General features: G+C 42.0%; 1 protein-coding gene and 1 long non-coding RNA gene across 2 annotated transcripts in view; both read right to left on the bottom strand.

Annotated features, from left to right (window-relative positions):
• Positions 1-763: 763 nt before the first annotated feature.
• LOC134211192 (uncharacterized) lies at positions 764-1,888 on the bottom strand. Its single transcript, XR_009978965.1, has 3 exons — positions 1,607-1,888; positions 1,404-1,545; positions 764-1,338 (listed from the first exon to the last, which is right to left on the bottom strand). It is a non-coding gene; the product is annotated as an uncharacterized LOC134211192 (long non-coding RNA).
• Positions 1,889-11,806: 9,918 nt separating this feature from the next.
• The window catches only part of LOC134205790 (uncharacterized), a 105,783-nt gene continuing 103,871 nt past the window's right edge, over positions 11,807-13,718 (bottom strand). Inside the window, exons 4-6 of the mRNA XM_062681383.1 lie at positions 13,169-13,696; positions 13,038-13,111; positions 11,807-12,961 (exon numbers count right to left, since the gene is read on the bottom strand). Coding sequence (XP_062537367.1) covers positions 12,873-12,961; positions 13,038-13,111; positions 13,169-13,696 — 691 coding nt within the window. The 3' untranslated portion in view covers positions 11,807-12,872. The remainder of the gene's footprint in view (positions 12,962-13,037; positions 13,112-13,168; positions 13,697-13,718) is intronic.

Below are 13,718 nucleotides of genomic sequence, written 5' to 3'. Positions count from 1 at the left end.
TGTAGATTAAAAAACACTTTAATAAAGATTAAAAAAAAATGACTGATTGATTAATTGAGATTGATTGATTGATAAAGAATGATTGATTGACTGGGAATGATTGATTGAGATTGGTTAATTGATTTATTGATTGATTAATTGCGATTGATTGATTGATATTGATTGATGAACTGAGAATGATTGATTGATTAATTGAGATTTGTTGATTGATTGAGATTTATTGGTTAATTAAGATTGATTGATTGGGACACTGACACCTCGTAACTTAGTTTTCATTCATTAGAAAATGGCGAGTTCGATTCTTAGTTCAGCCTAGTATATTTTCGGGTCGGAAACATTTTTGGTTCCCTAAGCATGGTGTATCCATTGTACCTGACAAACAAGATACATACTCATGCAATAGATAACATAGAAAGCTTTCAATTATTAACTGAGGAAATGCTAACAGAATACTAAGTAAAAAAGCAGGCAGTTTTAGTTTGCATATGGAGAAGAAGTAAAATATATCATGAGGCTAATTTTCTAGTCTGAGCGGGAAGTTAACCCAGTTACTACACCCACCTCTAATCAGTCTGATGGTCTTGCTTTGTAGTCGTGCGTCAAACCGCTCTTTGAATTCCCATCATAAAAGAATCATTCCCCGATTCCGCGAATTAAACCCAAACGGAGGATTGAGAATAACATAAGAAAAGCTCGTTGGCAAAACTAGAAGAATCGTGAGTACAAAAAAGACAATGAGTTATTGATTTTTCAGTAGAAAAGGATTGTTCAGTTTATTAATATGAAAACTTTACTTCTGCAAGTTTTTTTTTTCTTTCAGTACATACATAGTATCAAGTAGTAATGCTTTCAAGTTAGTCTCTGTTTAATTGAGTTGGTTTGATGGTTAATATCAAACAATCGATTATTATTTTATTATATTCACTGGCGTCAACGTATTTAAACGCGGCGACAGATGCGCAGCTGAAATTTCGTTGACTCATCGATCGTACTTAGGAACAAAGAACTAAAAGTGTCGACGAATTACCGCTGCATATAAACTTTGAGGAATACGCTGATCAGGATTCAATCACGAATAATCTATGTGCTCCAGGAACATCGTACTTTTGCGAGTGAAAGCCGAGAGATGATGTGGGGCAGACGCATAACCTAATTTTCATTGACCTTTATTTACGGGTCAAGATGGCAATGATTTATTTCTCGTTGATGCTCGGTGTGCAGTATAACAAATGCTAGCAAATCCATAATTAACTTAACGATACTAGCTGCATAGGCTCTGGTTTTGGTTCCGCCAATACATCATCCATCATGTAAACTGGACCGTCTTCTTTGTCGCGCCTATCATTGATAAAATGTCATACGTTAAAATATTAACAAAAAGTCTACTGGGAAAAAACACTCACCAATCAACCGAAATTAATGCCAGATTAGTCCAAAATGATATTCTTGGATATGATAGGTTGTAAAATGTTCGTTGCTGTTGGGGGTGTTACCGGAATTGCTGTGGTCCGAGAAGTACTTATCGGTTCACGACTGCTGCTAGTTCTGTTGTGGTAATAAAGAATATGTTACTTTGAGTGGTCGGTTGGATCTCAGTTTAATTTACCTATTATTGCGATACGTAGGCTCCTCTTTAAATTCTGATTCGTTCTTTGCGGCTGCAGAGATCATCGCCAGTTGGCGGTCCTGGAGAATCATCATTTTGATCGCTGCGTCCGAAAAGCTTCTGTTGTGATAATTCCACTTTTGGATTGGTGACAGTGACCATAAATCCAGTTGTTTTATAACCGAAAAACAAAATGAGCAAAACAAACGCGAAAAGATAAAACAAAATAACAAAACTGTCAAAACGTCGGGAGGGGTAAGTCAATTCGCTTGCACAATATTTGTGTAATGCGTCACCCACGAGGGGTATTTTTTCCAAAATAAAGAAGAAGAAATGGTGCCCCAATTTTCAATGGCTTTGTACCGGACATTTAGGTCTATGTATTCGTCAATGGTATCATCGTGTTAGCCTCATGATATACGAATGCAAAAATGGTAACTTGGCTTAGAAACCTCGCAGTTAATAACTGTGGAAGTGCTTAATGAACACTAAGCTGCGAGGCGGCTCTGTCCCCCAGTGTGGGGATGTAATGCCAATAAGAAGAAGAAGATCTGCAGGAGTTATCAAGTGATCCTTAGAGCCATTGCTGTCTAATGGAATCAAAGGTGGAATGGGTCGAGGCTTAGATTTTAGAATTTCTGTTAGCTTCCAGAACGGCTTCGTACAGTCTGGGAGAGCGCGAATCTTATTGGAAAAATCATTATTTCTGAGGTCCACCATTCTGGCCTGGATAATTTTGGTCATGCGATTGCACCGGGCCTTAAGGTCACTCTTGTCAGATTCCAAGTTTCAAAGTGCTCGCGTTTTCGGGGGCACACCACTCGATATGGAGGCGGCGGACAACTGTCATTTTTGTTGATTCAGCTTTGCTGCGTCGCAGCATGCGTGATAACATAAAAATGACAATTTCGCGTTGCTTCCGTATCGAGAGGTATGCCCCCGAAAACGCGAGCACTTTGAAACTTGGATTCTGTCAGGAGTGACCTTAAGCGCAGGCAGCCCAGTACGTTGGTACTGCCTGCGAGTGACATTTCGCAGACGGATCAAATCTTTGGTGAGTAAATCAATGTTTAGGGTGTTGCTTACCAGTTTAGAAGTTGGCATATGTTGTTCAAGGGCCTGGGAGATCGCCTCTTGGATGGAGTGGAGCTGGTCGTCGATTTCCTCCGGTGTGGTCGGATGTCGCTGTCTCTGCTGATACCGATCGACCGAGGAGCCCACTTCCGCCGCCACCGGGTAGTAATCCGAGCTGAGCTCCTGGTAGACGACCGGCTGGGAGATGTGGTCGTTCATGTTTGTGATGTATAGGTCGATTGTGGAATGGGCGCCGGGCCGACTCTGCCGAAAGGGGGGAATCCGAGCTCAGGATCGTATAGTGACCTTCCTCCATGTCGTTGCTACAAATGGTTCCGTTTTGATTGTCTTCTCCTCAAGGAAATCCTTCAGCTCAATTGTTTTGCTTTTTAGCGAGCAAGCGTTTCAATTGACCATGCTCACCTTAGCAGCCATGTTCTATGATGAACATGCCAAGAGCGAAGACCTGGTCGAAGCGGGGTTTGCAGCCGAGTGGCGAGCTGCGCGAAGATCGGCATCAGTTGCTCCGGAATGTAGAGCCGAGCAGATTATTCCGGTGGGACGGCTTCGTTCTCCGACTGCCGACGGAACCCACGAGGTGGCCATTCACTGGTGGATGGTGCCGACGATGCTAAAGCTTGAACCGACGCAGCTGCCGCTGCCAGTCGCTTGTGCGGCTGTAACGTTGGGAGTATTGGAACCACACAAAGGGGAGCAAGGATGGCTGGAAAGTTCACCTCGTTGATTACAGGAACACGGTTCTTCTTCGGAAGGGTGGAAGCCTTCTTCCGGATTTCCAGGAACTCAGCTCGCTTTGGGCAGCCCTTTGTTCTGACCCGATGTTTGTCGCCACAGTTGGCGCACTTGGGATCGGCCACCTCCATTTTATCGTACTCGTCAGTCTTGTTGCAGCGCGGCTTCATGCGGCCGTGCCCGAAATTGAAGCTACTGGTGCACTGCGTGACGTCGCGGTAAAATGGTCGATATCGCTCCCAGTCAACGACGGTGTAATTTACAACGCCTACCAGCTTCAGGTCCTTCTAGGTAGTGGAGCCGTGCTCCAAATGGATCAGGTAAAGCTGGTCGCGATATCTTCTCACCTTGTCGTGACGAGCGATCTTGTGCACGGCTACTGGCTTTAGTCCACAACTTTTAAGCTCTGCTTGGAGCTCTTCCTCCTTCATGTCGTGGAGTCCTCGCAGCAATGCCTTGAGCGGCTTCGTGCCGGGGTGGTCATGAGTGTAGTACTCATACTTGTGGACCTCGAGGAACTCCACGACGGATTTATGGTGGTTCTTGTTGACCGGAATCACTTTCGCGCCCTCGCTGCAGAGCCGAAATGTACATTTCAGCCCTTTAGTGATTAACTGGCGAATTTTCGGGCGCAAATCCGGCGGATCGCTCTTTACAACCACCTCCTTCCGGTCACCTGTGGTCCGTTGCACCTGTGGTAGCTGCGATTGCTGTTTCTTCCTCTTTTTCGGTGGATTGCCAGCGTCATCAAGCGGCAACGGCGAGAACACGATTGCTCTGCAAAATCTGTTTGGAGGGGTTACCCGCACCTCCAAGAGCAGTGCGCTTAGGCACTTTTCTCGCGACCGAATTGGCCACCGAGTCTCCCATGACGGGTCCGGGAGAAAATAACGCCAAAGCAACGAAGCGAAAACGTAGCAAAAACACGTCCGTACGTGCTGCTGTCTCGAACTGCCCAAGTAACATTTTAAGTTTTATTCCGCTCTAATAATGGTTTTCAAGATCAATTTATAAGATCTAACAATAAAACCGAGTAATACACGGCAACCTTCTGATGACCACTATAAGAGTAAGATGTTGCCAAGTGGCCCTCTCCAGATAACCACTATAAACCTATTATAAGAGCATTTAGAAACCCTTTTTAAAGCACCCGCAAAAAAGGGAATTTGGCTGCGGCAGCTGTCAAAATGTTGCATTAAAAAAAGAGAAACAAATCTTTGCAGGAAAATAATAACAAAATGGATTGTTGATGAAAATTATGATGATGACAACAAAATAATATTTTATTTCAGGATGTTTTTTCGATTCTGTACCATTGAAAAGAAGTGCGCTTCCGATTTTATGGTCAATTGTTGTGAAAAAATAAGGTTGAACACCACGCGCCAGCCATATAACGTAGTTCAGAGAAATATATCGAAAATATTGATTACCACAACATCTAGGATGTCCACTAAATCGATTAGTATTTTTGTCCAAACTATTAATTAATAAAATTATTTATCGGAAAATGTATGATAAGCGGTGAAAATTTCGTTAAATCATGCATTTCAGTGATATATTTCACTGACTGTGAAATGCTTTTCCGTTTTCAATATGGCCATCATGGAATTTGGTCAGAAAAATTTGCTTTTATAAAACACCGTCATAAACTCTTCGCAATACAAACATTCTTATGCGGGTAATTCATTTGACCACATTATGACCAAAAATTGTAGCTTTATTCGAGCGTTGAAAATTGGATTTATTACGCTCTTCATCACTACCATAGATCTGTTCATATGGTCAATAGGCATTTGACGTTTGAAGCATTTTTCAGCAGATTTATGGGAGGTTTATTGATAGCAATAAGAGCGCCAATAAAACTGAGCAGTCAGCTTCGTGATTGCTGTCATAAGTCCGCAATAAGAATTAGATAAATCCAAGAAGCATGGAAATTGTTACTTGGGTGGAATGATGGCCCTTTCGTAGTGTACACATCCGACAGTATGTCCCTAATGAACATGTTGCGCTAGTGATGCGTGGAGCATGTATTTATAGAAATCGTTCGGGTTTTCATCATTCCTTTTTACTCGGCTGACGTCCAGGGTTGCCAAATGAAAATCTGTATTTTTGACCAAAAAAATCTTTTCATCTGTATTTCTTTCTCCAAAAATCTGTATCAATATCGTCCAAAAATCTGTATCAATTGTTATTGCCGCCATTTTTTCAACATGTATCTATCAGTAGAAAAAAATCATATTAAATTTAGTATGACGGCGCTTGTGATACTAGCCTTTGGAAAAAAAATCACAACCATCACAAAAATGTAACTGAAAGTCACCAGCTGGGTAAAAATATTTTAAATTTAACCCCCAAGAGTTATTCACAAATAATATAACGTAAAATTGATGCTGTATCTGATCCCCCCCCCCCCCCTCTAGCTTCATGCACTTTGAGAATAGTTCCAATAGCAAAGCGATGTGTAGTACATTTTTTGTATATTGAAGTTTAGGACATTGCGAAAAAAATATCGGCTTATCTAGCAAAAACATAATTTACAGTCACCCGACATACCGTGTTGTTTTTCATTCGCAGATGATGCATCTCTTCACTTTTATAGCGAAAACCCATTGCTATCATAGATAATGGAAAGCGTTTCTGATATTGTGCCGGTGCAAGTTCCAGACACTTGTCTTCATTCCACATGAGTGTACATATGTTGTTGTCCAATCATCATTTCTACCTCGTTCATCTCGTCGACGACATTAAGGAATACTGCCCTATTGCCCTACGGTCCTCCGAAATATCCGTCTGCTCTTAATGTCCGATCGCAGCCAAGTTTTCTTCATTGAAAACAATTCCATTCCGCCTGTAGAGCGCTGTAGTAACCAGATAGTTCAGCCATGCTTTTGCGGTACCTTTCTTCATGTAGCCGGACAAGTAGCTTGATTTGTGTATGAAGTGTTTCTTGATGCACACGTTGATAGCATAGTCGTCATCCAGTTGGCGGGGAAGTTCGCCTACCATCTGGGCCACGTCGACTGGTATGTTGATAATTTGGCCGATAATTGCCAAACTACCTGCTGTTTATGAAAATAGATTAGGAAAATCATTTATTTATTTGATGTAATAATTTTTTTAAGTAAAATAACTTTTCCACAAACCTGCAGTATGCCGCACAACGACAAAACTGCATGAAATTAATCCTGGGAGACACCAGTCTTGTGATGAGTGAGTCCAGCGGAGGTAAATTGGACGGAAACTTGGGATATGTAAAGCCATTTGATTGTGGGAATTGATCGCGGTTCAGGCTTGTTCGACACGTAGCACACGCCGAAAATCCTTCCACCGTTTCGAAATAATTTGTCGTAAGTAGCACGTCAGCATTTGAATCGGAGATTGGTTTCAAATCATTTCTGAACCAGATTCTAGCACACACATCACATGCGCAACCGAATTCGTTTTCCACGAATCGTTTCTGGAACTCCCGATCAACCCGATCGAAATTGGGTTTGTCTTGTGTTAAAAGTGAAGAAAATATGTTCGTCATCATCAGCGACAGTTTACTATGTATGGACCTTATCTTCAGAAATGTGTACGATTAGTCTGGAGGTTAAAGATGGACTGTTTATTCAATTTTGATTTTCGTTACAAGAAGTTTCGTTACACAAAATATACATCGGGAGGAGCTTGGAGTTAGGTATATGAGTGAGAAAGGAGACATCGTATGAACACATGTGTCGCGGGTACGATGCACTGCAGTCGTGGGTACGATGCACTGCATCGTAAGTAAGGAGATCGAATTACGCGTCCTAATCGATTGTATCGTAATGAACATATGGTTTTGTTTCTAGGTGCGATGACATGGGTCATCGTCTCGGTTTTGTGGTCTCGGTTATAATGTGAAAAGGATGACATAAAGTTATTTGAAGTGGTTTCACATGTTAATACTTGTTGCTATGGTAATAATTGCATTTTCGTGATGCAAGATTTTTGACTGTGGGAAAGTTAATAACTTGGAATGTGAGACGCCGTTCAACGTTTTATGTTTCTTGCACTATTGACATTAATGCATTTGAAATTTATTAATCGAAGACAATTTTGAATATTGAGTTAAGCTGGTATGCTACAACAGCAGACACGCTTTCTTCAACGTAACCACGCTCATCATCGACATCTGCTCTTGTGGACTGCATCACAACATTTTCACCGGCGTCGGAATCTTCATGATCAGAGCTAACAACTGTATCAGCACAGATTAAGTTGAATTCTACTCAAAGAAATTGTAACACGGGAACATTAATCCTTATTGACAGACAGATATACATAATTGACAGATGCATTCGCATTTAAAATGACTGTACCAAGTACAATAAGACATGTAAAAACATAAAAGATTAAATAAAAAATTATGGCCAAGCGTACTATAAACAACAATAGCATAACAGTATAAAATTCAAGTAGCATGTGTTTAGGATATGTTTATACGAAACACACTATCTCAGTGTCAGCTCAAACTTCTCCCATGTAATATGATGGTTATGATAAGAGCCAATTTGTTTTCCACAATACGCCTATCCAATCACAAGCAGCAACATAGCTTATGATTTGGACTTTGAAAAATATTTGTCTCGGCTCAATCTTCTCTCGTGTGAAATTATGATTCTGAAAAGAACCCATTTGTTTTCAGTAATGCACCTTCCCAATCACAAGCAGCGACAAAACCAAAACAGAATCTTGAGAAAATTTCATTTCATTGTTACTGTCCAATGTCAGCCACTCGATAAGTTACCGCTAAAACGCGATAGACACCATCCATGCGAATCAATTTTAGCAGCCTCCCCCTCCGAAGAGCGCTTGCGCTGCTGCCGACGCCAAGCGATAATAATTTGCACATTGAAGAAGGAAAAGAAGAAGAAGAAGAGTCCCTGGTTATGTACGAAAGCACTGGCATCGAACAAAAGAAAGGCGAAGCAAGCAAGCCGATGCCAATGATACGGCTTCCAAAGGGGCGGGGCCTCGGACTCCATGCAAGCGTATTCTGACCAGCCGAAGTCTGGTTTTCTCGGAAAATCGACAGGACAATTGCATCGCAGCGCCAACCAGACATCACCGGCTGTGGAAAGGCTGCGGAGAAGGCAACAGCAATGACGGTTGCTCCGGGCGGTGGCAGCAACGATCATTGCTACGAGTGGCGGCAGCAAGGCTCAGAGAAACATCATCAAGGGCGTCTCATCAAAGGCGGTGAGCATTATAAACAGCCTCGTAAACGACATCTTCGTGCGTGTCGAGCTGGCCAAGCCCACCATTTGGGAGGGTTTCAAAGTCGTCACCAAGTAAGTCAGCTCCTAGTGAATTAACTAGGAAGTAGCTTTACTTAAAACGGCCCTTTTCAGGGCCACAGTCCCACTCAAAGAGGAGAGGAATTTTAGTACCATGCACGCCGGAAATCAAATATTTGAAATGAATTTCCACTACTGATGCCACTGTCAGCAAGTTTATTGCTTGCCGCTGGAACACGATAGACATCATCTATTCTAATACATTGTTTTGCAACGTCTCCATGCCAGGAGCGCATGGGCTGCTACAGACAAAGAATTTTGCCCATCACCAAGTGATTATGATTTGCATTTGACTGCTAACAAAACATTTGACTGCTAACGCAACTCAATGATGAGAGACGTCATCATTGTTTACTTCCCGCACTTTTACTGCTATCTATTCCAACAGATTCCAACTTTCTACCGTCACCAAGCGGTTATGATGTGCAATTTAAAGAAAATATTTCGGCTCTACCTTCTCTTGTGTACAATGGTAGATTTGACAAGATTCGATTTCCACAATGTGCCTTTCTAATCATTCATAGACTAACGCAAAATGAACTACCTCAAGAAATTATGACGTTTGAGCGGGTCGCATGATGAACGCAAAATGGACTTTTGTTCGAGTGGACGACTCGCTCAAATATCAAAATCCATCGGGTGAGTGAATTTGATAAACTTCTTCATAGGTCTATAGCAAACAAACGATAGTCCGTACCTTGCGTAAAATTTTCACTTTTCTGCTAAATAGCCACTATTAAGAAAACATTTTCAGTGGTGCCACTGGTATCCGGGGACCGTAATCGATGCCATTTTTGTAATAAACTCTTTCTTCTCATAAAATTTTGGTCCAGAGAAGAACCGATTTTCTTTCCACAATGCGCCACTAACAGTAACTAAACGATAGTCCGAAGATTGTTGTTTTTGGCGATGGCCTCTCGATGTTCCGCTTTCTGCTGAGACTGCTGCTACGGGCGTCATCGTTGTGCCCGCTCTTCGAGAAAATTTAATTGAACTGAGGATTGGAGTCGAGCCCGTAAGTTGCACGATTTTGATGTCTGTGCTTGCGATGCACATACGCGATTGGTTGGTTTACCGATTTTTCAGTGCCTGGTAAAATTCAATTTTTCAATAGTTTAGCACCTTGAATGCATTTTTCGATAGTTGAGCAAAATCTTAAAGAGTTCGTCGATCGATTAACACCAAAATCTTTAAAATCGTTTGAAAGACGGCTGAGTTATTAGCCCATACTTCCTGACCACTTTTCGTGACGGTCTCAGATTTCAAACTGCAGAATGACCCCCCTATGTTCCGGAAAGACGTAATCCTACGTCAAAAAAATCGCGCATAAGAAGCTTATGAAACATTTAAAACATATTTTGGATATAATACGTATCTCGTGAACACAAATTTAAAATATCTGTACATACAGACCGTGATTGAAAAAATCTGTATATCTGTATAAGCCATTTTATAGAAAGCTCAAATGACAGGAGACCAAATACTAATATTTACATTTTACAAGGAACATTTGCGAAAATGGAATGAAATGATGATGATGATGACGAATTGATGATGGTTTACATGCAAATTTACCAAAACAAAGACCGAGCCGTCCACTCAAAATTTCGATCAGCTGATCTAATCTGTCTCGTAAAATGGCTTATTACAGATTCTATAGTCGAAAACTAGTAAAAAATCTGTAGAAATACAGAATAATCTGTATTTTTGGCAACCCTGCTGACGTCTCGTTCTTCATCTTGCGTTTCCAAATAGCAATGGGCACTCTTGAATAATTACTCGATATTTCGTTAACAATTTCATTTGCAGTTTTTATTACAAAATATTAATTGTTCGCATTTTACAATCACGTGTTTATTATTTTACTTCTGCATATCACTACAATTGGGTTGGCGCGTTTCTCGCACTATTCAACGGCAGCATGAGGGTCCTTCTTCACTCTCAGGTACTTCACCGTTTTCGCTTCGATCGACGTGAGGGGGATTGAAACCATTATTGGTGCAGCTGCAGTGGGAGTGCTGAATTATGTCCTCGATTGACGATCACACACCGTTAAGGGAGCACCGAGAGCGACCAGTGTTACGAGTCGCTTGTTTGATGTAGGACGAGTCGCTTGATCGCTGCGTCAGCAGAACCACTGCCGCGAAGGTTCTCCACTTCTCCGCCTAAAGTCTTATCGATGAGCTTCTGCTGCTCATCCAAATGACGACGTTGCAGCTCCAGTTTCACACGAGTACGCTCAGGTTGCTGCCGTTCAATCAACTGACTTTCATTTCATTTATTTAGTTTACATGTAAATAGATAACACTGAATCAACTATTTGACGCCACAATACACGGTTCGAGGCCGCATCCTCGACTGCGACACAAGCTCGCCAAGTCGTTTTGCACCTGGTCTGCCCACCTCGCTCGCTGTGCTCCACGTAAGCGAACACCATCTTTGCAGGGTTGTTGTCCGGCATTCATGCAACATGTCCTGCCCATCGTACCCTTCCGGCTTTAGCTACCTTCTGGGTACTGGGTTCGGCGTAGAGCTGGGCGAGCTCGTGGTCCATTCTTCGCCGCCACACACCCTTTTCTTGTACATCGCCAAAGATGCACCTAAGCACCCGTCTCTCGAATAATCTGAGTGCTTGCAAGTCCTCCTCGAGCATTATCCATGTTTCATGTCCATAGAGGACTACCGGTCTTATCAGATTTGATATGACACATCTGGTGTGGTGATGAATATTTTTTGACCGCAGTTTCTTCTGGATCCCGTTGTATGCCCGACTTGTACAGGTGATGCGCCTCCGTATTTCACGACTAATATTATTATCAACCGTTAGCAAGGATCCAAGGTAGACGAGTTCATAGTAGCTCAATAGCTCTACGCGGTTGTCAAGCGGCCGTCAACGAAGCTTGATAACTTCCCACGACTCTAATTGCACCAATACTAATGTATTTTTGTGAACACTGAGAAGCTTGTCCTTACAAGTGCAAAAAATAATCTATGGTTTTCTACTTTCCAATTTTAAGGTTCAAAGGAATGTTTCTTTCAATATTAAATACTCTTTCATTACCAGAACGATCACAACTTTTAATAATAAATACTTAATATTAACATTGTTATACAATAATTTGTAGTTTGTTATACAACATAGAATAGACATCCGACAAGAACGTGAAAATGTGAAGCAAATATAACATCCAAAATATCAAAATATTCGTAAGTACAGTAACCCCGCAATCTGGACACAATCACGGAAATGTCTTCTCATATTGCATGACCCATGCTTGTGAGGTTACTGCAGCAATTTTGTGGTGGCACTGCCATCACTAAATTGCTAAATATTTGTATGTTATCCTACAAAACTTTTCGAAGATAATTTGTTCTCGTTTAGATTACCTGTTCGCTGTGGATCTACGTACACGTTTGTTTTATTGCTTTAATCAATCAGATTACTATTCGTTTCCTAAACAAAAACATCCACTTACACACTATTTTGAGTCCGTTTAGAACTTTTAATCCGCAACAATTTGAAACATTATTGTTTTCCATTTTTTTCTCCACTTTAATCGAAACGTAAATAAATTAGAGCTGTCTTTTGATGCATGAGAGACAACTTTCAGTTCCTTGCACACTGCTGATCTTAGATCTTGTCTTAGATTATCGATGGGATCGGCCATGTGGTTGGTGTGAAAGAACAACGGCGAAATAACACGCATGCGAGGTTTGGCGTATGCATTTGAGGACGGCTTAGTTGATAAAATCTCATTTGATTCCGGACGAATCGCTTTAAGAAACATGCGTGATTTTTTTGTATCCCCTTTCAGTTTGGAATCAGTTAGATATGGCTACTTGAAATTCCAAGTTCGATGGAAAACATTTTCCAATACCAACCAAATTTTACGTATAAGATGAGGGCCTCATGATTCGTTTCTACTAACAACAACTAATTACAGTAAGAAAGAGGTTTGCTAAACAATCACATTAATCACAACGGCGCAAATTGCTCTTTGATTTGGTCGAGAATTTGAAAAGATTCTGCAGCTCAAACGGTTTCAACTAGGGGCAGGGTTTGTCAACCCTGCCGCTTGTAGTCGAAGGCACTTCAGATTTGGTTTGCTTCCTCACCTCTAGAAGCCTTCTCGAGCCTTTCGGAATGACATTCCTTTGGGGGTCTCCTCGACGCAGGGTACCTGCACCAAGTTGAAGTAGATGGAACCTGTTGTAAAGGTGTTTGAAGTAATAAAAAGTGGAATAATGTATCGTCCTTTCCCTTGTTTTATTGCTTGACTCACCCATCACCTGAGCTGCCGAGGTGTTAGTCTTCTTGAGGCATTCGTACAGCATATCATCGCACTTGCAATGGGATCTAGAAAGTGAAAAAAAAATCAACAAAGTCCGCTTTTGTTTGTCAAGCCATACTTACTTCGTATAAATCGAATTATTGCTGAGGTTGTACCGTTTCTGGTACGCTCGGACTTTTAACGGGCAGAGATCATGCGTCCGACAACACCTGTCCATCGTGGTGTCTTCGCCGAGGTCGTGATACGTGTCGGCAATGTCTCCGGTTCCGCACCACTTTGTCCCCGGGATGATGCCACTGAACAGCGAGAACGGACTGGTGCTGAAGATCCCCCGCTTGCTGATGCCCTGGCCCGAGCTGCCTCCGTTAGTTAGAAATTGAAAAATGCTAACCGAACTGGCGGTAGTCGTCGTCGTGGAGGGAGTCGTCGAGTCATCGCCCTCGTCGGCATCGGCGTTCAATCGAAGGTCCACTTTATCCAGAGATTTGGACTGTGGCGGCAAGGATGCGGCCCGGAACTTGTGCTTTTCGTAGATCCGATCCACCTGTTCGCACTGCTCCATCAGTTTGATCATGTCACGGAACGAGATTTCCAGCGGCCGGTTGATAGAGGAGAGATTCCGCAGCAGCTCGTTGCCGTCGGAGTCCTTACTGTACAGGAGACAAAAATAGA

This window comes from Armigeres subalbatus, chromosome 1, assembly GCF_024139115.2.
Source record: "Armigeres subalbatus isolate Guangzhou_Male chromosome 1, GZ_Asu_2, whole genome shotgun sequence".
Lineage (NCBI taxonomy): Eukaryota > Metazoa > Arthropoda > Insecta > Diptera > Culicidae > Armigeres > Armigeres subalbatus.
This window is presented reverse-complemented; position numbering and strand designations above follow the sequence as displayed.